Source organism: Rhipicephalus microplus, chromosome 1 (assembly GCF_043290135.1).
Source record: "Rhipicephalus microplus isolate Deutch F79 chromosome 1, USDA_Rmic, whole genome shotgun sequence".
NCBI lineage: Eukaryota > Metazoa > Arthropoda > Arachnida > Ixodida > Ixodidae > Rhipicephalus > Rhipicephalus microplus.
In genome coordinates, this window is record NC_134700.1 from 215,090,119 (window position 1) to 215,114,901 (window position 24,783).

At 41.3% G+C, this 24,783-nt stretch overlaps 1 protein-coding gene across 1 annotated transcript in view; it reads left to right on the forward strand.

Moving 5' to 3' along the window:
- Mfe2 (peroxisomal Multifunctional enzyme type 2) overlaps positions 1–24,783 on the forward strand; it is a 47,457-nt gene continuing 22,674 nt past the window's right edge. The window contains exons 1-14 of the mRNA XM_075891303.1: positions 1–199; positions 3,426–3,479; positions 5,153–5,260; positions 5,366–5,425; positions 5,650–5,718; positions 5,805–5,889; positions 7,812–7,876; positions 9,583–9,705; positions 14,946–15,062; positions 15,990–16,052; positions 16,173–16,235; positions 19,645–19,782; positions 19,994–20,157; positions 22,151–22,274. Coding sequence (XP_075747418.1) covers positions 148–199; positions 3,426–3,479; positions 5,153–5,260; positions 5,366–5,425; positions 5,650–5,718; positions 5,805–5,889; positions 7,812–7,876; positions 9,583–9,705; positions 14,946–15,062; positions 15,990–16,052; positions 16,173–16,235; positions 19,645–19,782; positions 19,994–20,157; positions 22,151–22,274 — 1,285 coding nt within the window. The 5' untranslated portion in view covers positions 1–147. The remainder of the gene's footprint in view (positions 200–3,425; positions 3,480–5,152; positions 5,261–5,365; positions 5,426–5,649; positions 5,719–5,804; positions 5,890–7,811; positions 7,877–9,582; positions 9,706–14,945; positions 15,063–15,989; positions 16,053–16,172; positions 16,236–19,644; positions 19,783–19,993; positions 20,158–22,150; positions 22,275–24,783) is intronic.

The following is a 24,783-nucleotide window of genomic DNA, read 5'->3' on the forward strand; positions in this document are numbered from 1 at the left end:
TGTTTTTACTTGCGTGTGCTTGCCCCGAGGAAGCGCACCGAGGCCGAGGGGCGCCGCGTACCTTGTCGGAGGGAGGCTCGAGACAGGTTCTCTTTCGGCAGTCGACCGAGAGCTGTCACTTCCTTGTGCACCTCGCTCTACGTCGTCATGGCGCTCAAGTTTGATGGCAAAGTAGTGGTCGTCACGGGTGCGGGCGGAGGTGAGTTGTCGAGAAGTTCGTCTGATATTTCGCGAGCCCTTGCAGCTCGTTTGGCCAGCTGATTCCAATCAAGACAAGAACTAGTCAGCGGACATGGCCTTCGCAAAGTTTCCTCGTATCGCGATGTGACGCACAAATGCATCGCAAGGTCGCATTGATGTGGTTTATCTGCGCAGATTCTGTGTTTAGACTGGCAGGACGTAGAAAAAATGATATTTTGTCTTATACTTTGAAAGTTCCACCCACCGTTTGTAGCCGGTAACATTTCCAGTAATGACCCACCGTGTTTTTAAAAGACAAACATAAAGTAATGCAACATTCCTGCTTGCTTCCTGTGCTGTCAGCGTTTTGCTACTTTCAGGAATTGATAGTGTCGGGTGGAAAGGGGAATTCCAGGTCCGCGATGTGGTTTGGGCAAATTCAAAAAAGAAATGCGTACGTAATGCTACGAAGCTCGAGAGAGCGTGGCCTGGAGGGCATTGTCCTGTTTAATGGTGACCTAGAGTACGCTCCGGAGAGCAGCGGACTTCTACTCGTGTTACTTCTTCGCTTGACCCGAAGGGCATCGCCGAAGCGAACTGTTGGACTGTTACATCGCGGAACGCCTCATTTGCTTTCAAGGCTGAATGTGGTAACTGTGGAGTAATACGATTCACGTGTTTCGCAATAAACGCGTAATTATAAATCTTTTTTAATTACGTTGAAAAGACGACAGTGTTTAATTCAGTTTATAGAGAACATTTGCTTGTGAGTAAATGGCTGTAGTTTCCTGTCATTCTCCTTCAGCATTTCTTCTTGTGTAAAAAGGACATAGTACTTTTTTCCTCCTGGATGCAAAAGGTCAGACTGCCTGCACTTTTCCTTTAGGGACAGCTAACGTTTGTTTGCACAGCAAACATTGCTTCTTTCTTGCATCTTCTGGCACTTAAACGTGTGCCTTCAGGAAGTCTTTAGGAGTGTTAAATAAACACACATACCTTGTGCGTTCTTTTAAAGCAGCCATTCCTTTGGCATAGTGACTTCCTCTTTCAGCGTTTTTTAAACCGTGAGTCGGGCTTTTCAGGCATCTCTATATCCCACTCTTTTGTATTGCAAGACTTGCGTCTGCTCACTATACCATCTCTTGCATTCATGATTGCCTGTACTGATTCGGATTATGCACTTTATGTGCATCATAAATTAAATTTATGTGTATAATTTGAAATTTTGCAGTAATGGTGTGTCTTCAGGGTAGCTCCTTGCATCTGTTGTTGTCTTACTTTCCTTACAAAGAGAAACACTAAGTGAGGCCTTTATGAGGTCTCGAACATTGTGTATGCACAGTAGTGTTTAGTTAGTGGAAAAAAATTAAATGGGAACCTTTTTTCGAAATAGGCCAAATCCAGAACTGAAACTAGCTCAAATAAGGCTCTAATAACACATACATACTCTCAACTTACCTCTAGAACAGTAATAATAAATTATTAATAGTTAGTAATTTATTACTATTTTAGATGAAAGTTGAGAGTATTTATGTGCCAATACAGTCTTATTTGAGCTAGTTTCGGTTCTGGATTTGGCACATTTAGAAAATAAGATCCACAATTGTGATCATGCTGAATCTGTTAAATAACGAAATTTGTACAGTTGAAATGAGTTTGTGGACTCAATGGCATCCTGTTCATGTAGCCTAATCACAAAAGAGGCTAATAGATTACAGATATAATGCTTGCATAAACAGTATTGCCAGTTAGCTGCAGTTCTTCCCGCATTTCATGTAGGGTGGCGAGGATACCAACCATGACAATTACGGTACCCTTACCAGTGATCTTTTAACATTGCAAGGCGAGGATACCAACCATGACAATTACGGTACCCTTACCAGTGATCTTTTAACATTGCAAGGGATAATATAGCATTATAACAATAAGAAAAAGAAGACACTGCAAGATGAAAAAATACGAGAAAGACAAGCACCACAGATACAGGGTCTTGTTTTCCCTGTGCTTTGTCTTTTGTGCTATTTTTCTTTCTTTAATAATGAATCAACTCCCTCAGGGCTATATTTTGTGTTTTCATGCACGAAGTGCTAACATTATAAGATTGTACTTTCGCTTCTGCATTGTGGAGTGTATATGCTTTTTTGTTCAGTTTGCTTCATTTCAAGTAACTACTGAAAATAAATTGTTCGTACTTAGTGTACGGACTGATGCGCACTCATAATTCGATTCTCTGTTCTTTGCGTTATTTTGACAGCCACTTGCCTTGAGACCTCAATTGGTTGTGACTAACCTTCATATATAGCCCTTTGATGAGTATTTGCTGTCTGTGTTAATAATGTTGCATCTTTATTACGTTACTCGAAAATTTGGAAGACTGGAGAATGTGCTTCTGTTATAGCTCTCTATGTTGTGAAGTAATTATAGTTACAGTATTGTGATGTCCCTGTGTCACTTCACTTTAAGAGGTAAAATATCAATTAGTGAAAAAAAGATTTCATACCGGAAGTCTTGGAAAAACGAAAGGAAGATTGTTTAATATGAGCTCCTGGTGTTATCAAAATATAAATCTGCATCTTTATAGCCCCAAACTAAAATTTTTAGAGGGACACTAAAGAGCAAAACAATTTTTCTAGTAGTTAAGTACAATTCCACAATCCCCAAAACACCACCCTTTATCGCGATAAGATGCTCAATCAGCGAGATGACGGGTGAAAAGAAAATTTTGAGATTCTCTCATAAAAAACTGTGACTTAAGAAACTTTGAAGGCATCTACTAAATGCTACGTAGCTTCCAATATACTGTAATTTTTGTGTGCCATAAACTTAGCATATGAAGTTTCAGAAAATTTTATGGAGTTAATGCCACGAAAATACTAAAAATACATTTTGAAATTATCTACATCATGCTAGACATTTTGGCATGAAGTTTAAAAAGGAAACTTCAGCTTTGATTTTCTTTGCTAATAATGAACTGATAATAGTGACACATATAGCATTAGAGTTCTAAGAGTGCAGTTGGTTAATCTAAACCAAGTCAATGTTCCTGTTTAGTGTCCCTTGAAAATCGCATTCATTTGTGAGCGCACTGTTTAACTCCGACATAACCACCGTTTGTGCTCTACAAATCGGTTAGCCACATAGCTGGTCCTTAATATGGCAGGTTACAAAGGTAGGAGTACTGTATTAAAATTTGTAGTTTGTGATGAATAACAGTTTTCCATGCATTCGGGCATTCTTGCTTCTAGGTCTGGGCCGAGAATATGCAGTTCTGTTTGCTGAGAGAGGAGCATCCGTTGTTGGTGAGTCCTTTCCCACCTTCCTTGAACATCTACGGGCATGGCCTTGGTTGCCCAATGTGCGAGGCAGCACCTCTGTTCGTCCTTTGTTTTCCAACGCCCAGCTTTGCATCACTGTTGGCTATCTTAAGGAGGAACTATCAAGAACAAAAGAATTGTTACTTTCCCTTTGCTCTGGAGAAATCCTCTCGAAGGAAGCAGACTTTTTCTTCTTTTGCCGACTTAGTCTGTCTTTTTCTTTTTCCTCTTTCCTTTCATTTTCTTCCCCTACAGTAATCCTGAAACTAATAGCCATTTGTTTAAAGCCAACTCGTGCTCAGAATATTCAGGATAATTTTTTTTCTCTATCCATTGGCCAAAGTAGCCATACTGACACCATGGAAAGTTGAAGTATTTGGGGGTAAAAGTACTTTTAGACTCTAGTCAGCCATCACTCGTATAACTTTTTTTAAATTAGCTGCATAGCAGTAGTGTAGCATATGACAGCTGGAGAAAACCTACATTGTGGGTGACCCAAATCATGTCATAATTACTAAAGAGTCACTTGCCACACAACTGGTATTATAAGTTATAATTTAAATAAGTTGTTTATTATGGTATACTGTAAAAGGTGGCCCCTGCTCTTACATTACATCATTTGTGTCCGTGCATGTTTTATGAAAGTAAGTGCTCTCATTCAAAGCATTATAAATTCTAGTGCTGTAAATTAAAAAAAAGTGTCTGTTTTCATTCACTATTACCTTAACCTTTGATTTTTTGCCATATTCGACAACAGGTGGAGACTACACACATACTTTTTGCCCTTCAGCCAAAATGAGATCTGAAATTCTAGCGGTTGCAGTGTGTGTGTTATGTGTGTGCGTGTTTTGCATATTTAAGCTGTTACGAGAACTTCCTGCAGAAGGGCCTACATTTCCTTAGCATTGCTTTAGCTTTACATTATGTAGTCACAACAGCTTAGGGGAAACTGCTGTTCTTTTTATTATCCTAACTTCGCTCCTCCGAATGGGAAATATCTAGCTCAACAGTGCGCTCTTTTTTTTTTTTTCTTTTACTGTAGACCACATATCCAAGAGGTCCGTAATTGTCACTAAATATGCTTATTTTTTATTTTTGTTTGTCATAGCCTTGTCTTGCAGCTTAATGTCATGATACTGTGAGATTGTATTAGTATTGCCACACCAGTTTTCATGTCATTGATACACACCCACACATTGCACTATAGCCTGTCAGTACTATAAGACGTGTTACATTCCATCATTGAAATAGCATGAATGAAAAAGAAGTTCAAAAATCAAAAGCTAGCAAATTGTCACTGCAATAGATACAATTACAAAAAAAAAATATGGCAACACTGATGTTTGTCCAAGGCTAATAAATGCCTTCTTTTTCCCTTTTTTGCATTAATGCAAGTTTTGTGGGTTTTCTTTTTACGTGACCTCAGCTCACAGTTGGACATCACTAAATAATAAACGGGGTTTGTTTTTATTGTTTATTATTTAATTTTAGTTTTTGTTTTGTATTACTGTTTCTCTACAGTTCTGAGGTGAAAGTGGAGGCCAAGCTGCATTAATTGTGTTAGTTTGCCTGATAATGTATTTTTCCTGCATTATATAGCTTCTCATAAATACTTTGAGTCTTGCATGTGACGGTATTTATTTCTTTTGCTTTTGCAGTCAATGACTTGGGAGGATCTCGTAGTGGCGAAGGGAAGTCCAGTTCTGCTGCTGACAAAGTTGTTGAAGAGATTAAAGCAAAAGGAGGCCGGGCTGTAGCTGATTACAGTAAGTTCGTACCCATTGGCTTAAGGGGAACTACAAAAAAAATTTTTAAAGGAGGAAAGAGGATCTTGCATATCATATCACTCATTCTTTCTTTCTCATTTATAGATTCTGTTGAAGAGGGGGATAAGATCATCAAGACAGCTATTGACAACTTTGGTCGTGTCGGTGAGTTTCATCATTCTCTCATTCACAGATTTTTTTGCAACCACTCAACACGCAAGATCGCCACCCAGCCCATATGCCAATGATGCAAACAGTTCCATCATTTCATTTTGTGTTGTCATCAATTTGTGCTCATTGCTAGTGACCTTCGAAATTTGTCAACTTCTTGTTTTTTTGGAAGGTTAAAGCTGTGTGATCGTGTGCTAAACTATGATATTTCCCTCCAGATATTCTTATTAACAATGCTGGCATTTTACGTGACAAGGCCTTTGTCAACATGACTCCTGAGGAATTTGGTAAGCTAGGCATATCATGTCAGTCATGTTTGTGTATACTTTTATTGCCTATAAGTTCTGTCATGAAAACATGCGGTGTTTTGCAGATCTGATTCATCGTGTGCATCTGAGGGGTTCCTTCCTTGTCACGAAGGCGGCGTGGCCATACTTTAGGAAGCAAGGCTATGGAAAGTAATTGCGTTTTCACTTCATAAGTGCTATCTAGAGTGGGTTGAAAAAAAACTGCATCGCACTCTTGTGCTTAGAAGTCTGTGTGCTCACAAGTACTCTTCAGCAGTGGTGGAAGTCATGGGGTGGTCAGAGAGAACCTGCCACCTTCTCCCCTATTAAGGTGTGGGGACAATGGTTGCGCGAATGTGATTGGGTTTAAAAGAATCACTGGTGAATATCAACACGCTCTACAAAGATTGCAGTTGTATTAATCAGGGGGCTAACACTTGTACACAAGTGGTGCTGAAAATAAAGAAAGGCTCTTTTTTTGTGCATTTGACAAAGAAAACTCAAATGAAAAAGAATTTTTATATGACAATTTATCCCAAGTGACAGATTAGCTAGAAACATGCTGGGGCCTATACCTGAGAGTAGCACTTCTAACTTGGTCAACTGTTGGCTAATCAGGTCTATGCTCTTTTTTCGTTTTAATTTATTTGCAAGCATGGTTTTAATTTGCATATTATTAAAATATGTATGTTTAAGAAAACAAAATGGCTGCCATATCATGAAGATTTGTGCGTGTGTCCCTTGAGATTTTTCTGGTTTTACTCCATGCTCTTTATTCGTTACTATATAATTAAAATAGCTAGTTAACTCAATTTCTTGTGATCTGAAAAACTATTTAATAAAGCAAATGCAAATAATTGGAAGTATCAAGAAAACGGTAAATAAATGTCTATTACATCAACGTTATGTCATTTTCTTAAGGAATATGTAAATCCAGTGATTATTTTGCTTCAGAGCGGTGCAAAAGCGGCATTTTTCGTCATTTTTTACTTGCGTTGACTTCATTCACAATAATGCCTCCATGTCTTAAGCCGACATGTGCTCTTAACACGTACCTTATTACGTACCAGCAACGTGGTTGTGGCTGGCGACCACACCTTGCTGAAAGCTTGCAGCTATTTCAGCTGTCCGTGAACGCTGCTTCGCATCGTATTCTTGCGACGACTTGTCCTTAATGCACTCTAAAAATTGTCGTCCAAGTTAACTTGGTTGTGGCCAAATATGACTGAATTAAAGGGACACTAAAGAGGAGGAATGACTTGAAATTGGCAAACTGCACTCTAAGAACTCTGTCATATGTTTCACTGTCATAAGTTAATTATTAGCGTAGAAAATCAAGCTTGATGTTTCATTTTAAATTTCACGCCAGAATCGCCGCATGTGACATAAAAAATTTCGTAATGTAATTTCGGTATTTTCGTGGCATTGGCTCGATGACATTTTCTGAAACTTCATATGCTTAGTCTGTCACTCCCACAGATTACAATAAACTTCATTTTTATAGATTGGAACCTACGTAGGACCCACTAGACGCCTTCAAAATTTCTTGAATCGCAATGCTTGGTGTGGGAATCACTAGGTGGCATCGCCAGCCACATTTTCTTCTCGCGCATTTTCTCGCTTGCTAAGCGTCGTGTCACAGTAAAAGTCATGTTTTCAGGATAATAAAATTGTACTTTACTGATTTGTGAAAAATTGTTTTGCATAGTGTCTTTTTAATAATAGTTTTACACCATTAAGCAGTGTATGCACTGGCCAGGACCAGAGTACACGTCTGAATTATTTTTCAAATTGACAAGTGTTAAATTAATCCGCTATTACTGTATAAGTATGCCGTATGAATGACAATGTACATTTACTCTGTGCATGCAGAAGATTCGCACCAAAATGGCATACTTAAAGGTATGCAGAAGCATCAAGCATGAGAGGTGATCATAATCCAGTATGTGTACTGTGTTTTGTATCGATATTCATTTCATGGTTTTTTAATTACCTGTGTATTTTTGTATGTGTCTTCTGCTGTTTTGAGGCACTCGTTAGCTTGCTGCTTATCTAAATATTGGTGGTTATTTATCTTTGAAATGCATTTTCAGAGTTATCATGACAGCTTCGGGTGCTGGAATCTATGGAAATTTTGGCCAAGCAAACTACGGTTCTGGTAAGCCTATAATTAGTCCCTGTTCACAAAAATCATGTGAATAAATTGCCTTTAAAATTAATAGACTGCAGCACACATACGTTTGAAGAGAGAACACCTGCTGATTTTTGCCAGTATATGAAATGGTGTCACGCTAGGAATTCACAGATGTTTTACCGGCTGTGAAGGCAAGTAGAAAATATGCTTAGTGTTGGACAAGGACATTTGGAGACGCCTGCAATCAATTTACTTTACGGACGTTATAGCCCGAATGTAATGTGCAAAACACTGTGTTTTGCTTATCATACTATTCAGTTCAGTTTAATACCTTAAAGACCCTTCATGGTAGTAATATACAGTGGTGGTTACATGATGAATAAGGACAAATACCAAGTAGTTTTTCATACAGTGCAGTAAATTCATTATTATATTGTGCTGTTAGAACTTAGAGCTTTATTATACGCAGTTAGTATGAAGATGTCTTGTCGAGGTTGCATAAATAAAAGTGGGCACATAGTGACAACAATTTCCGAGGGAAGCCTGTTCTAGTCTTTGGCAGTTCAAAAAAAAAAAAGGAAGATTGAAGAGTAGTTTGCGCATAAGTGTGCAGATGTGTGTACAGATGAGTTGGACTGTATGTGCCAGACATCCTAGTGCTCACATTATGTATTGTCGCTCGGCCATAGTTTCTTTTTGTAGAATATCTATTTAGTAGATTGTGTTCTCTGCACCGAATCTGAAGCATGGCAATGCTGTGTTGCAGTGTAAGAGCAACTTCAGTTTAAAGTTGCAGTTCACAGTGTTTTTGTGATTGAAATATAGTGTCTATACTATGAATATACACTAGTAGTCTCCAAGCCAATGTAGATAAGACTTTATTCATAAGGTACCCCGCGATTTCATTTATAATTGCTTTTATTAACGCTTCCATTTTCTATTTGCATCGTCATTCTTCTCGAGCTGCAGTTGCAGAAAATTGGGTAAGATGCCATATAATATAGATGCCGATTTCCAATGGGCTAAGTGCCATTCCTTATGTGCCGTACTCTTGCCCCGCCGCGGTGGTCTAGTGGCTAAGGTACTCGGCTGCTGACCCGCAGGGCGCGGGTTCAAATCCCGGCTGCGGCGGCTGCATTTCCGATGGAGGCGGAAATGTTGTAGGCCCGTGTGCTCAGATTTAGGTGCACGTTAAAGAACCCCAGGTGGTCTAAATTTCCGGAGCCCTCCACTACGGCGTCTCTCATAATCATATAGTGGTTTTGGGACGTTAAACCCCACATATCAATCAATGTGCCGTACTCCTCTGTGAGACATATTGCCACTGTCTATCCATTTGTGCCTGAAAGGGAGTTTGCTCTCAGTATATTTCACGCAGCATAAGCACAACTCGGGAAATTAAAATGGCAGAGCAGAAAACAGTCCATACGTGCATTGCTCACACGGCGTGGCTGCCCCCTAATTCGACAACTTCAGATGTCGGCAGTGAAATACTTCGTTGGGACTATAATTAAAATTTTCACTAAAGAGATACCCTAGCTGCATGGCAAATTAAGACTGGAGGGCTACTTTCTTTAGAATTTTCTCAGTACTTCGTTGCCACAGTTAAAAATTGCAGTTATGAAGGCTGGACTTCTTGTCTTCAGTGTACCAGTGTCGCAAATGTATGGTGCTTCGCACGTGTTTTGGATACATTCCTAGTTATCTGTATCTCTTCCTCACTCTTTAAGCCAAGCTTGCCTTGCTTGGACTGAGCAACACCCTGGCCATTGAAGGAAAGAAGTACAACATTGCATGCAACACCATTGTGCCGCTTGCTGGGTCCCGCCTCACTGAAGACATCTTCCCACCAGGTGAGCGTAGTTTTTAACCCTCTGTAGATTCGCCTATATTTTTGACACAGTGGTATAAAAAACGGCTTTGGTATATTGATATAAACTACAAGAAAATGCTATGAAACAAATTTCATCATGATCAAGCCAGTAGTTTACTGGAAAAAAAAAAAGTGGGAAAAACACTGTATCATGAAGGCGCCATGTCGTGGTTGTTCAAGGAGTATTTGAGATGACACAGCCGAAGAAAGTGGCTCAAAGCGTCATTTTTTAAGTTGTGAGGAGAATAGGTGTGTGACCCTTATTTTAGCAAGAGAACGCCAACGCATTTGCACTTGCGAGCCTTCATAACGCTCTATTCTATTTCTGTAGAGCTTACTTTTTCTCATGCATTAACCATTATTTTTTGCTTATTTGGCCGTCTTCGCTTTTGCTATCTAGCGTAGCTGTCGTCCCTGATTAAGCATGTGCCTACTTTTCAAGAGGTATATGATATAAAGAGAAATATTAATTTTCCACTCACTAAAATCCGCAATTGCACTGAGGTATGAGCCAGGCAATTTTGCAGGGGATTGTTCAAATGCATTTATTAGTCAAGTTTTAATGCAAATATACAAAAACACATAATGATTGGAAGCTAAAATGACCTTTCAGGGAAACCAGAAAGAGAGAAAATTATCTGGCATTTTTATTGGTAGGTTCAGTCTATAAGAAGAGTAAAGTTCAGAAGCTATCGTGAAAAATTGACCGAACTTCAATTCCATTGTAACACTACTTCCACCCTTTGAAAGCATCGTAAAAAAACTTCTGTCATGACTGCGAGGGCTTAAGTTAAAATGAGCATACTTAGCACCGCACCAAGTGCTTTGCGTGATGTGGAAGAAAATATTTTCTATGTATGGGAAAGTGAGATATATGTGTCCCACTGTCGCACAAAGGGTCAAAGAGCAACATTGACTTGGTTTAGATGGGCAAACTTCACTCTGAAAACTCTAATACTACAAGTTTGACTCTCATAAGTTTATCTATTAGTGAAAAAAATCAAGGTTGAAGTTTCATTTTTAAATTTTGTGCCTAAATTCTCGCGCGTGATGGGAAAATTTTCAAAATGTATTTGTCACATTTTCACAGCATTAGCTTGAATAAATTTTCAGAAATTTTGTAAACTAGGTCTATGGCACCCACAGATGACCATGTACTTCAGTTTTATCGCTTAGAAGTTGCGTAGGACCCAGTAGACACAGTCAAAATCTATGACGTCACAGTGTTTGGTGTGGGAATCTAAAGGTAGCATCTCCATCCATATTTCCATTTTCATCATTTTCTCGCTTACCAAGCATCATGTCACAGTAAGTGTTGTTTTCAGAATTGTGAAATCGTAATATAATACACGAAAAATTGTCTTGGACTTTAGTGTTGTTTAATTACCAATCATGCACCTTTCTAAGTTTATTGCCGGAACCCATAGCTAACACAGTGAACTGCAGCCAACACACAGAATAGAATATTACATTAAAGTTTCAAAAGCTAGTGTGTTTAGTTGTGATGAAAAACATGTGCAAAAATAAATGTTTATGTGAGGTAAAAAAAACTAAAAAAAAATCTAAGAGTAGCTAATTTGAATGTAAAGGGCAAAGCTTTCGTCTTTATATGTTTATGATAGCCATGCTAATTAGCCTTCTTTACCTTTATGAAAAATAATGTATGAATGCATTGTATGTTTGAAAGAAGTATTTGGGCTATTAAAAGAAGGATTGGGCGGAAGCATCAGCGTGCGGGGAGCTGCATCTCGAGAACCTACAATTTTGCAGATTACAGTATCCTGTTCAGCACTGATGAACCTTAAATGGCTTCATTAGGAATTGATTTTGCTGTCGAATACTTCACTGCCTTTATAATTGATGCTGTTTCGTAATGTCTATATGAAGTAAAAAATGTGGGAGGAAAACGTGTTCCGTGATAGAACAAAGAGTGCCGCAAGGCTTGAGAGAAACAAAACAAAGCATGGGTACTACTACAGGCTCTACAGCTGAAAATTTTATAAATTTCAAACACATAAAATTCCAAGGCAGGAGGATCTGTCCGCAATCTAGAAGAGAGAGCTGGCAGAGCTTTATCTCAAGTATCAACTCCTACACAGGTGAGGCTAAAGTATGTAATAAGGTTAGTAGAATCAAAGACCGACAACCATCCAGTCTCCCCCTGGTAAACATACATGGTGACTCATTGGAAGACCAAGTTAACTCCCTGTGGAAGACCACAATGGAAGACCACAATGCTGTGTGGAAGACCACAATGCTGTGTGGGCCTCTGGTGAAATCCCCCATGCATAGAAAGAGGCTATTATCATCCCTCTTCTCAAACAGTGGAAGGATCCATCATCTGCCTCTAGATATCGGGCTATAGCACTAACGAGCTGTCTGTGCAAGGTATTTGAAAAAGTGATTGACCATCGCTTGTTACATTTCCTTGAATCAAACTGCTTGACCCATATCATATGGGTTTTATGGGGGGCGATCCACAACTGACCACTTAATCCGCATTGAGTCAGATTCGCGAAGCATTTGCGCATAACCAATTCTTCCTCTCTGTTTTCCTCGGCATGGAGAAAGCCTATGATACAGCATGGCAATTTGGAATAACCAAATACCTTTTACAATGGTGCCTACGTGGTGTAATGCTGAATGTAATAGAAAGCTACCAGACAGACCAAACATTTCGTGTACGAATGAGCAACATCGTCTCACGACAGTTTGTGCAGGAGACTGGAGTGCCCCAAGGGGGGGTGCTCAGTTGCATGCTTTCCATTGTTAAGATGTATTCATTGTGCCTGTGTATCCCACCCGGTATCTTTTATTTCGTGTATGTCGATGATATACAAATAGCTTTTAGATCGTGCAATCTCCATATCTGTGAACGGCAGTTACAGCTTGGTCTGAACAAGGTGGTCAAGTGGGCAGACCAGAACGGCTTTAGATTAAATCCATAAAAGAGTACTTGCATCGTATTTCCCCCTAAAAGAGGCCTGCACCCCGTCCCTGACATTGATCTGCAGAGTCAACATCTACCTGTAGAAACGGAATATAAATTTTTTGGGATAATCATTGATGCAAAGCTAACCTTTGTGCCCTATATAGAGTATCTAAAAAACAAGTGTATGAAAACAAGGAATGTTTTAGAGGTGTTGTCAGACACTACATAGGGTAGCGACAAGAACTGCTTAATGGATGTTTATAAAAGCCTCGTCCGCTTACGACTAGAGCCATAGTCTGTCAACCTGCCTCGTCAAGCGCCTTGAGTATGCTGCACCCCATCCATCACTTAGGTATCCGGTTGTCTTTAGGTGCACTCAGGACTTTAGGTGCACCTAAACACTCAGGACTTTAGGTTGACTTTAGGTGCACTCGGTTGTCTTTAGGTGCACCCTATAGTCTATATGTAGAATCAGACTAGTGGTCACTCCGATTGCAGAGATCTTACTGATCCCTCGTTTATTTCCAAAAATTGTATGCAAATAGAGAACACCCCACACATGCTACTATAAATGATTTGTCCAGCTCTCTCATATTCCACAGCCGTGCCTCAACGAGGAAGCCATATTCACTTAGAGTGAGAGCCCTTGCTGAGGAAATAGAAGTCCTACTCTTTGAAAACAGCCTTATGGCACCTGTTACAGGCCTTCCGCTGTGGCAGTGGCAGCTTATAAACTGTGACGTATCCTTTGTTGAAGTTACAAAACAAGCCCCTGTTGTTGCATATTTTCGTATGTACTCTTTAGAACTTCGGCACAAGTACTCCTGCCCTGAATTCTATACCGATGTGTCGAAGTCGCATTCCGGCGTCTCCTACGCAGCAATTGGCCCATTTTTTTCGGACGCAGGAGTACTCCATCCTCAAACAAGCATATTCAGGGTGGAGGCTCATGCAATTTTGACAGCTGTTAAGCATATAAAGGAATCTAAAATATCTAAAGCAGTGATACATCAACTCGTTGAGTGTTGCGGAGGCTCTGAAAACTTCTATGATTCACAAAAATCCGGTCAGAATGTCGCTGTGCTCTCTCTTGTGTGCCATGTATGCGGCTGAGCAGCACGCCGTGGTTTGTTGGGCACCATGAAATAGAAGGCAATGTGCTGGCTGACCAGCTGGCGACATCGGTTTTTAGAAAAGACGGGCACTTCTTCCTCTGCTCACTAATGGTACCCGTAACGTATGTGAACCCCTATCTTCGCAATACACTGCGAAGCTACTGGCAGCACTCGTGGGATGTCCAAACTAGCAACAAACTTCACAATATCAAGCCACGATTAGGTAGCTGGCCTCCCACCACAAAATCTAGACGAACTGAAATCCTCCTGTCTAGGTTGAGAATAGGACACACCTACGGGACCCATAGTTACCTATTGACTGGTGGAGAACCGCCGACCTGTGGTAGATGAGGAGAAGCGCTGAGTGTACTTCACATGCTTCTACAGTGTCGAGAGGCAGAACCTGAAAGAAGAAAATACTTTTTTAAGCCTATCAGGAGCACATCCCCCTTCACCCCGCATTATTTTTAGGTATTGATCCATTATTTGACAAAAAATTGGTGCTATCATTTCTAGATGAAGTCAATACATTGAAAATAATTTGCTTGTGAGAATCGTAGCTCATCCTTTGCGGAATAATGTTGCTGCGAAAGTACCATGTTTTTAATTCACTAAGCCTCCGACTTCTTGCTCGCAAGGGGTCCTGTGGGGCAGCAGTGCCTAGTATGTATAGTTTTACTATATTGTTATACATCCCATGCACTATAGTGCTCTTAACCATCTGTATTCCTTTCTACTCACTCCCATTCCTTTAACCATTATATGTATTTTATGTACATTTTGTGTGCAGGCTCTTAAGGCCATTATGCAGCCACCTTACATCAACATTAATCACGCATTACACCATGTCTTGGCGCTCTTTCACCATCATTGGCCCTTACGCCATAAAACACCATATATCATCATCATATATTTACAGAATCGATGACAGAAGAAAGGGAAACACAATAGACAGTTCCAGAGGACTAGGTGGTGCGATGAAATGAGGAAATCTGCTGTCAAAAAGTAATAGTCACCTGGCTCAAGACAGGAGTAAATTTCATGTAGTTGGCGTGAATTCGAACCTGACTAGCCTACACCTTTTCTCTATATCTTGACTTCGACTCATCAGCGTTCAATTATTTGCTGCTAAGACAGGCATTTCTTGTATTTTTTATCTTTTTTTTTCTGCAGAGGTTTTTGAAAAGCTCAAGCCATCTTACGTGAGCCCAGTTGTTGTTTGGCTGTGCCACGACAGCTGCCCTGAAACTGGTGGTGTGTTTGAAGCGGCTGGAGGCTACGTAGGAAAGTGTGAGTCTGCTTTTGTACAACTTTTTGGGACATCCTATTTTATTTAGGAGCTTGCTTCTTATGCTCGAGCCTTGTCCATCCATCCAGCCGTAGTAGCCATGCTCCCTCGGGAGCAAATGACAGGGTCATAATGAACACGATGCAGCATTTGTCTTCTTGCATCAGAGGACACGCTGGGCTAGCAACGCTACGCTAGCAAAACGCGAGCTCCGATGTGAGACGCAGCCGACGCGACCGGCGTTCGTTGGCACCGTTTCAAGGCGCAGGGTGCTTGCGACTCCCGGTAGAGTCTGCCAATTTTTACGGAGTAGTGGGAGAGGTGCTGCAACAAACCTTCACTATAATAATAATAATATCATTGTCAGAGTTTAACGTCCTAAAACCTTCGCTGCCCATGATAGGGCATGTCTTTGTATGATGGTCGAGTGGATGTACGGAGGATTCTCGGTTTACCAAAATTTAACCTCCGGAGCAGGCTCCTACGTCATCATTCACTTCATGGGTATGGCATAATTTTTTTTTTCCCATGAGCCCTGAAGTTACAAAATAGAATTGTTGAAATGAAAATCTGTAATCACTGGTCAAATGTGCCAAATACAAAACTATGAAATTAGATGCAACTTTTATTCTCTCTCCCAACTTATTTTCTCAAAAACTATTACATTCTCTAAAAAGTTTTTCTCAACATACATACATATATCTTAATTAAACAGCAATTTAAAGCTCTATGTATGATACTCTCGGTGTCCCGGTGTTCAGCATGGGGATATGGAGCTTTGTCAAGCTATTTTATACAGCTTTTTTCTCTGTCCCAGCCACTTAATGTACAACTGTACGTGGTAAAATAAACTAAACTCTCTAACTAAGGTTCATTTTTTATTTTTAATGATGGATTTGCGATTTCTCATTTTTTTTACATTCTTTTAGATCAGTGGTACAGATCAGGTGGAAAAGCCTTCATCGGTGATGATTTAATCACGCCAGAAAAAGGTAAGTTTCGTAGAGGAACAGATGTTTAAAGATGGCTCCTTGAATTTGTACGTTCATGTTGCTGAATTGTTAGCAGACTGGAACATGCACAATTCATGAACTACATTTGTTTCCCTCTAGTTCGTGACAGCTGGCCGCAGATCACCGATATGTCAACTGCACAGCCAATGGCTTCCATCCACGGTATGTATTGTAGCAAGAATACTTTTTGCCATTGTTTTATTGCAATAGCAATCATATGTACAATCTTTGCTGTTCTTTGCTGTCATGTCCTGTATATGTATATTATTTATATAACAGCCACGAAGAAAAGTAATTCAGAAAAATATTTTCCGATGTGCGGAATCGAACAGGTAATCTCGCTCCACAGCACGTGGCATTAACCACTCTGCCACAAAAACGCACGTACTTCAGCATACTAACGGTGAGCAATTTATATATACCACTTACTGCTGGCAATACGCTGACCTCGAGGGAGTATCAGCATGTTCTCTTCCTTACCAGCGAGATGTTGCGAAGTGCACTGTCGGCGCTCGGCTCATGATGCGTTGGAACTGAGAACACCCAAAGGCAGTTCGCTAACTAACACAATTTCATCCTAACAGTGTATTTCCCATCATTCCCACAATAGTTGAACAATCGCACTGCTCAATTTTCCTCGAGGTTATAGTACCTGTATGAGCCTCAGCAAGCAACAGGAGCAAGAAAAAATCACCGCCCAAGCACTCCATACATATAATTAACCAGTGAAAGCCGAAACGTGTGGTCCCGGTATTCAGCAGTGGGGTGAATGGTTGAACCCGACGCTGTGCTGAAGCCTTTCACAATTATTGGTTACATGTTCATGCTTCTTAATGAGCATTAGTTAGGCACATGTTTCGCTTGGTCTATACAGTGTTTATTTCGCATGCTTCACATTGTGCCTCACATGATGACGGTCATGAAAGAGTGTGATTAGCCGTTAAAGGCTTTTGGATTGCGTTAATCGCATTGGTTGTTGTTGAACCACAGGTGGTGTGGAAGTGTTGAGTTTCATACTTATTTATCGTAATAAGTGCTATCTTTCGCATATCATGGTATCCTTTAAACCACATTGTTTTCTGTACTGCTTCTATACGAGTCTTCCATAACTTTTTAAGAGATAAATATATCTGCGGGTTTGTATGCTTTATTTCCTCGACATTTACTCATGGAAATAAATAAGTGCATAGTTAAAGAAAACGAACCAAGTGCCATTATGTCTGATTCTATATAGGTGTTGCGATAATATAGGTGTTGCGATGATATAGGTATTGCGATGCAGCTCTCTGCCTTCACTGCCCCCCCCCCCCCCCCCAAAGGAACCGTTCGTCTTCCTGAAGTCAATTGAGCAATGTATGCAGATTGTGCATGAAACCTTCGGAATGTGTTATATATATACATATATTGATTGTGTAAAGACTAATAATTTTGTTTTTGATACCGTCTTTCATTTGCTTTGTCACCATGGTAACTATTGCTTTGGGGCAACTGTGGCAAAAAGCAATTGGATGTGCTTGGACATGAGTTACGTTCTTGCTTAAAGTAGGATAGATACACGAGAGGGGACGTGCGAACGTTACTTATTTGAGTGCAGCACTTCACACAAAATCTTGCATTATGGTTCATCGGTCACTGGGCAGCTATATGCGACGTTACCGGTCCTTCGGACAATATTTGTTCGGTTATAGCGATTTCCCGCCACTTTAGCGCCCGGTCGCATGTTGTGCTGCATGCCAATGCTGTTCTCTCGCACATTCTTTTTCAGTACTGGCTATGTGCGTGCCAGTCATGTCAGAAGGTATTCACAACTGCTCGTAACATCGCTAGGATTATATTGACGTCATAAGAAACTGAGGCACCGACTTTGGTGGGTCCATACGCCCCTTCTCGATACGGCAGTGCATGCTTCATTCCTTAACGGAAAGCTTGCCAGGCTCTTCTTTATATTGAATGCTTCCATCCTGGCGATAGTGGGTTTCCCGGCCCTTCTCATATTCCTGCCAAAAAGAGCAAGGGGCAGCACAGGAAAATGAAGGTGGCTTCCACCACCGTACTCCGGAGCCACGGAACACCAACGACGCGCTGCACAGAACCAAAGAGGAATCTAGCAAGACAGAGCTTTGCTCATGGAGACAGTCCATATTCCTATGGTATTAGCGAATTTCTTTCCATTTCTCTCAATTTCAACAATTCTTTGCTCTCTTTTCCTCATTCTAAAGTATAACCCCCCCCCCCCCCCCCCTTCTGCACCGCGCCGCTGCCGATCAGATGAGCCCCGCACCGGTCACGCGCCGCCGCCAGAGGTTAAAACACCGGTGCACCACGGCTGGTAGTTTTGGTACCGGCACTCGGGTCTAGTGCGTGCATGCACCTATCTTGTGATAAAGGCATTTGGTACGTCTCTTGTGTCATGTGCTTCTGCCATAAAGATTGTGTTTAGGTTACAGGTCGCACAAAGGTTACTTCACTCACTGCAAAGGCCCCATTTGCGAAAGAGGTGAACTGTTTAAACACAGTGAAGTAACAACTGTCAGTTCACACTCATCGTGCGTATGTTTTGTGCGTTCTTTGTGTTTGAGCTGTGTGTAAAGTGTCGAGCTGTAAACGCGAGCTCAAGCTCATCCTATGTGTGCTCTTTTCGTGCATCTTTTATGCTTGAGAAGCTTCTCCAAGTTTCACGCTGCTTGCCGTTCTTTTCGGGACATCCCAATTTGTTGCTATCGCATTCATTGCTCCGCCCTTGCAGCAAAACTGTTACTTTTTTATGCATGGTGTTAGTTTTCAAATGAAAGTAAACAAAACACATAACAGTAAAACCTCGTCAAAAGCAAAATGCATCTGAAATGCAACTAGATTCTTTATGTATCCGATGATTTGTGTGTACTCGTAACACTTTTCTCTGGCAGTACTATTCCTCGTATACTACGTTATAACTGATAATTGTTATACCCGTATTCATTATATCAAGTGTTGTTGGAGGCCCGTGTGCTCAGATTTGGGTGCACGTTAAAGAACCCAGGTGGTCGAAATTTCCGGAGCCCTCCACTACGGCGTCTCTCATAATCAAATGGTGGTTTTGGGACGTTAAACCCCACAAATCAATCAATCAATCAATCATTATATCAAGTGTATGCTGCTCTTGTGCCAGCATTTGTCACAGTTATAACTTCCATGGCATTGATCTGCAGTAAATGTCTTGCATTTGTTTGGCATCAAACATCAACTTTAAACAAGTTCACCAATATTAATCAAGTAACACCACTACGTTGCTGGCACACAGAAACAGTGAAACTTCACAACCTGTGTAGGGTTTTTCAAGCTCATTATCAAGCAGGTTGGATGTGCAAGTTTATTAGATGTAATAGTTACACAAACTAATTTTTGTGGTGTATAACACTCACAAAATGGTGCACTTAATAGCTTCCTAATTGGGCACTTGCTCTAGCACAACTGAACAAAAGCTAAAGATATCTGTGAACTATTATTTTCTTTGTATATCAAATTTTCTTTCTTTTTAGCTTGTATACAGTGCTGAAAATAGCATCGCACATATTCTGTATTTCTGTTTCAGATCAGACCAAGTCTTTGATTGAAGTCCTGTCTGGCCAGGCACCGTCGCACCCCGTCGGGTCCACAGTGCCACCTCCTATTGATGACCCCACGGTGTTTGTCTACAATGCTGACACAGTCATCTTGTATGCGCTTGCAGGTGAAAGAAAACACCTTTTATCTGAGGGTCCGGCCCCAAGACGTACAATTGACTCTGTAAACTTTGTTTTCATACCCAAAAAGTTTGCAACGGGATATTTCGATGTCATGACCATCTGAGTAGTAGTGCTTGGATTAAGTTGCGTAAAACAGAATACTTTCTGATGTGCCACCATCCTAAGTATAAGTGTCCTTCTCTTTTGCTTATTCAGTGGGGCTGTCGACACAAGAGAAAGACCACCTGAAGTTTCTCTACGAGGGAGCTGAGGATTTTTCTGTGCTGCCATCGTTTGGTGTGATTCCTGCCATGCCTGCAGTGTTTGGCTCTGTTGCACAGCACGATGAGACAAGGAAGCTCAACATTGACCCTACAAAGGTGAGAATTGGATTGTTCATTATGACATCATTTCTCAGCTAATTATCTTTCATAAGTGAATTGTGCATTTTGCAAATTTTGTTGATTTGTTTCTCTGTTGGTTGTTTTTTGCTGCTCTGTGCATGCATTTATTTAGTATTCATATTGCAGATAAGTGGTTGAGTTGGACTAGGTAGTCAGCTTATACTGCATATTGACCATAAAACTATGGCCACTTAGAGGGAAAAGGAACAATGTGGTACTAACACATTGCACTCGCATTGCTTACAGCGCTCACATCACTCCTCTTCTCTCTTCAACATGAAAGTGTTGTATGCTGGGGTCCACCAATACTTCAATGACGCATTTCCGTCACGGATATGGAGATGTAAAATTAATGCTAAAAAATGAGAAAAAAAAAACATTTAAGAAAACATTCCCCCACCGGTTGTTGAACCTCCGACCCTTTGGGAAACAATGAAAACCACTCGGTGCTTTACTGACTGATCTATTGAGGCATTTGCTGGGTTCCTTACAAACGTGCCTTGTATTTTTCACAGATTCGCACTCGCTTCGTGCTCTCTGTTGGCAAAGTAGGGTGGTGCCGCTTTCTGTGAGTGCTCAAGAGAATTAATGCAGCGATGCAGTTGAAGCATGGCGTCAACATTGCGGGCTGGCGTGCAGTCTTGGAGGCCATGGTTAAAGCTTCTAGATAGCAGTGAAAAATTCTGACTTAGTGAGCATTGTAGAGTTGCCGACGCAGTTAGGTTCTTTGCCTTTCGCTTCGTGTAAGCATGTAACAGCTCATGACAACTCGTTGAAGCCGTGCAACTTCCTCATGTTTTACCATCGACTACTTTGAGTGTGGTAGTACTGACCTGTTTAATAAATAAGACTGCTGCAGAAAGCACTGCAGCCAGGAAACGATTCAACAGGCAAATGTTGTGCCTTGGTGGAGTGAAAATGAGGCCAGCAAGATGTGTAACACCGGCATGCCTTCATGGCACAAGCTACGAACCTCTGTGCCTCGCGTTGCTGAAGTGCAGTGTTTGTGAGCGCTGGCGTAGGTTTCAGGAGCGCGCCCTGCCACGGTGGTCTAGTGGCTAAGGTACTCGGCTGCTGACCCACAGTTCGCGGGATCGAATCCCGGCTGTGGCGACTGCATTTACAATGGAGGCGAAAATGTTGTAGGCCCGTGTGCTCAGATTTGGGTGCACGTTAAAGAACCCCGGGTGGTCGAAATTTCTGGAGCCCTTCACACAATGCTGTTCCTCTCCATAAGTAACGATTTTTAAAGGTGTGCATATCAAGTAGTAGTTTTTACCGTGTGCTTGTTGATGTCATCTTTGTGCGTGATTAAGAATACGCTGTGTTCAGGTATATGTTAAAAACTTCAGTTACTCCAACGGTTAAATCATGATCGTGAGTGGTAGTCGTCGTGATGGAGCCATGCCACTAGGCATCAACATGGCTGTGTCCATGTCAAACGGTGCTAAAGCGGCAATAGAAATTGTATCAACTCTCGTATATCACTACACAATGAACACTACTTCTAAGAAGACACATTTCACTTTCGTGTTATACCGATTATTATGATCGAGGGATCAGCCATGTTTTCTTCTTTCATTATCTTTCACCAAGTGATCATGATTTTATGTTCAGTACACAATGACTTGCTTGTTTAAGCAATAATTTTGAAGTTGACAATCACGTCGGAATTGCTGTAACTATTCAATTTGCCAATGTGCGAAAGGAACATGGGGATGTCAAAATGGCAGAAAAGACTCTTTGAAGACGAGGAGAGCGGCGATTTATTACAAGTGAACATTTTCAATGACAGCAGAGCTGGACATAGGATAGGGCTCATTTGATGTCCGTTTTTTTGTCCCGCTAACGTTATGCAGTTCATAAACCTGCAACTAGCCCACCGACAGATTTTATTAATGCTTTTGCTAGTGCAACCTTGGCATTTGACTTAATCTTAAGCGTGTATCTACTTATTTGTTCTACATAGATGCTTCATGGGGAGCAGTACCTTGAGCTGCTTCGTCCAATTGCACCATCTGGTGTGTTGAAGACTGAGGTCCGGGTTGTTGATGTCCTTGACAAAGGTTCTGGTGCTGTGGTAATTGCAGATGGTAAGCCTGTTCTTATTTGTGTGCATTTGGGTTGTTAAAGGAGTGGTAGCTAATGATAAGAGGCTGCTGAAGTTGCACAGATGGCACCGTCATACATATGCTTCATTAGTGTAAAATCACCTTGCACATAAATTTAGTGTTGCGGCGCTGGTCAGATTGCTGATCAGTAAGTCTTATCAAGTCTTATTAGAAGCATTCACAAGAATGTTGTGAAACGGGTCCAACCTCTTGTAGAATAAAACATTTAAAATTAGTGTGACAAATGGAGATGAGTCGCCATTCTTTCCTAAATGTCATTATATCGCCAAAATTTCAGGTACTTGCTTTCTATTTAGCATGCTAAGGTGACATGTGGCAGCCATGTGCTACGCCCATACATTTGGTTATATATGCAAAATAAAAAAATTGAAAACACTATTTGCTGGCAAATGTCTAAAAGACATGGGTTGAGTGAAAAAGCTGGATTTTGCCTGTATTGGCAAAACTCGCCGTGGTAGTCTAGTGGCGATGGCACTCAGCTGCTGACCCGCAGATCACTGGATCGAATCCCGGCCATGGTAGCCGCATTTTCGATGGACGTGAAAATGCTTGAGGCTTGTGTGCTTAGATTTAGGTGCATGTTAAAGAACCCCGGGGGGTCAAAATCTATGAAGCCCTTCACTAGGGTGTCTCTCATAATGATATCGTGGTTTTGGGACGTCAAACTCCAACAATTACCGTATTTACTCGATTCTACCGCGCCCTCGATTGTAACGCGCACCCGATTTCTACCGCGAAAAAAAAAAAAACGTAAGACATCGATTGCAACGCGCACCCGTTTTTTCTCGCTGGCCCGCATGATCACACCACTCGAAAAAACGACTCCTTTCGGGAGCGTCTTCCATTTAAATATGAGGTACGGGCGAAGCTTGTGCCCATCTGACGTGTAACAGAGCATTGCCGTCACTGTAGTTTTACCGTGGACCGATGTCAGCACGCGAACTTGCTTCGCCCCCTTCTTCTCGACGGTTGTGGTGCCAGGCATGTCGAAGTAAAGAGGCGTCTGATCGGCATTCTCGATTTGCCCAAGCAGGTAGTCGTTGTTGCGCCGCAAGTTTAGGACGAACCTCTGAAAACTGTGAAGCTTTTCATCGTACTCCTCCACAAAACTTTTCGCATATGCATGTTCCCCTTCGGAGGGAAAAGCCTTTTCTCTTCATAAAGTTAGTTAGCCAGCACCTGCTCGCTTTAAACTGGCTCCGCATTAGACCTTTTTCTAAGACTAATTGCATAGCCCGCACTTGGAGCAGTTCTGCCGTCACGGGCCGCTGTGCTGCTCGCTGCTAAAGCACATACTCGCCGAGCAGCTCTTTAATTTGCAGAAACCCACCCTGCTGTGGTCCACTGAAGCCTTTGCGTAAAGCTTTGCTGTCGAAAATCTTCTGCTTTTGTTTCCGCCGGTCCTGCACGCACGTTTCGGGAACTCCGAACGACCGCGATGCGGCCCGATTTCCGTCCGTTTCTGCACACGCGATGACTTTTCTTTTAAAAGCGGCATCGTGGTGCACTCGAGTTTTTGGAGTCGGCCATCCCACGCCGTCGATGCTAATGCACTACTAGATGACGAACTCCTCAGCACACGTACGAAGGGCCGCACATGAGAAACACATAGGCAGAAATGGATGACACGCCATGCCGACGCACGTAGGGGGCGGCCATTTTAGGTTTGCCGATGGCAATAGATTGGCCGTAATTTTTTTGCTCGTACTCGATTCTAACGCGCATGCGATTTATGAACTCGCTTAACCGGAAAAAAGGTGCGCGTTAGATTCGAGTAATTACGGTATTATATATTATTCAGCAGCAAAAGAAAATTTTTAGCTTTTCATATTACCACTATATGCCACCAACATTTTGCCTATTCTTTTTTTATGGTTGACAGAAAAATTGTAAAGCTAAGATTTTCCTTAAACTGAAGAATTCTTAAGCATGAGTCACATGTAAACAGTAGTCATGTTTTGTATTTGCCTGCAAAATTTATTTACGCTTGGTGTTTGCTCTGCTATGTGAAACATTTTGCCTGAAGCAAAATGTGCAATGACATATTTTGTTTCTTTAGCAAGTTAAGCTGTTCCAAGTGTATTCACTACTTAGTGGCATATGTTATTAAGCCTATTTTTATGTAATGTCTAATAATTTTAAAAGGACAGTGTGTGGACCATAATTTTACGAGGTAGCGCCCATTATTCAACATGAGCACTCTAGATTGCACAGCAACACCAGACCGCAGTGAGTAGACTGTACGAAGATGCATGGTGTTCCTGTTTTTTAATGCAGCTGAATCAGCGATTGATAAGCGTAAGCACGTAGGCCAGTGGTACTATGTGCAAGAGTGATCAGAACTCACCGTTTTGGGCTTTTTCACTCAGTTTTATGCAAAAAATTTGTTTATTCGTTTTCGTTTTCTTTCGGTACGTGTATGCCTTTTTGATGCCTTGACCTCAGTGTACATGCCACGATTCTGATCTTG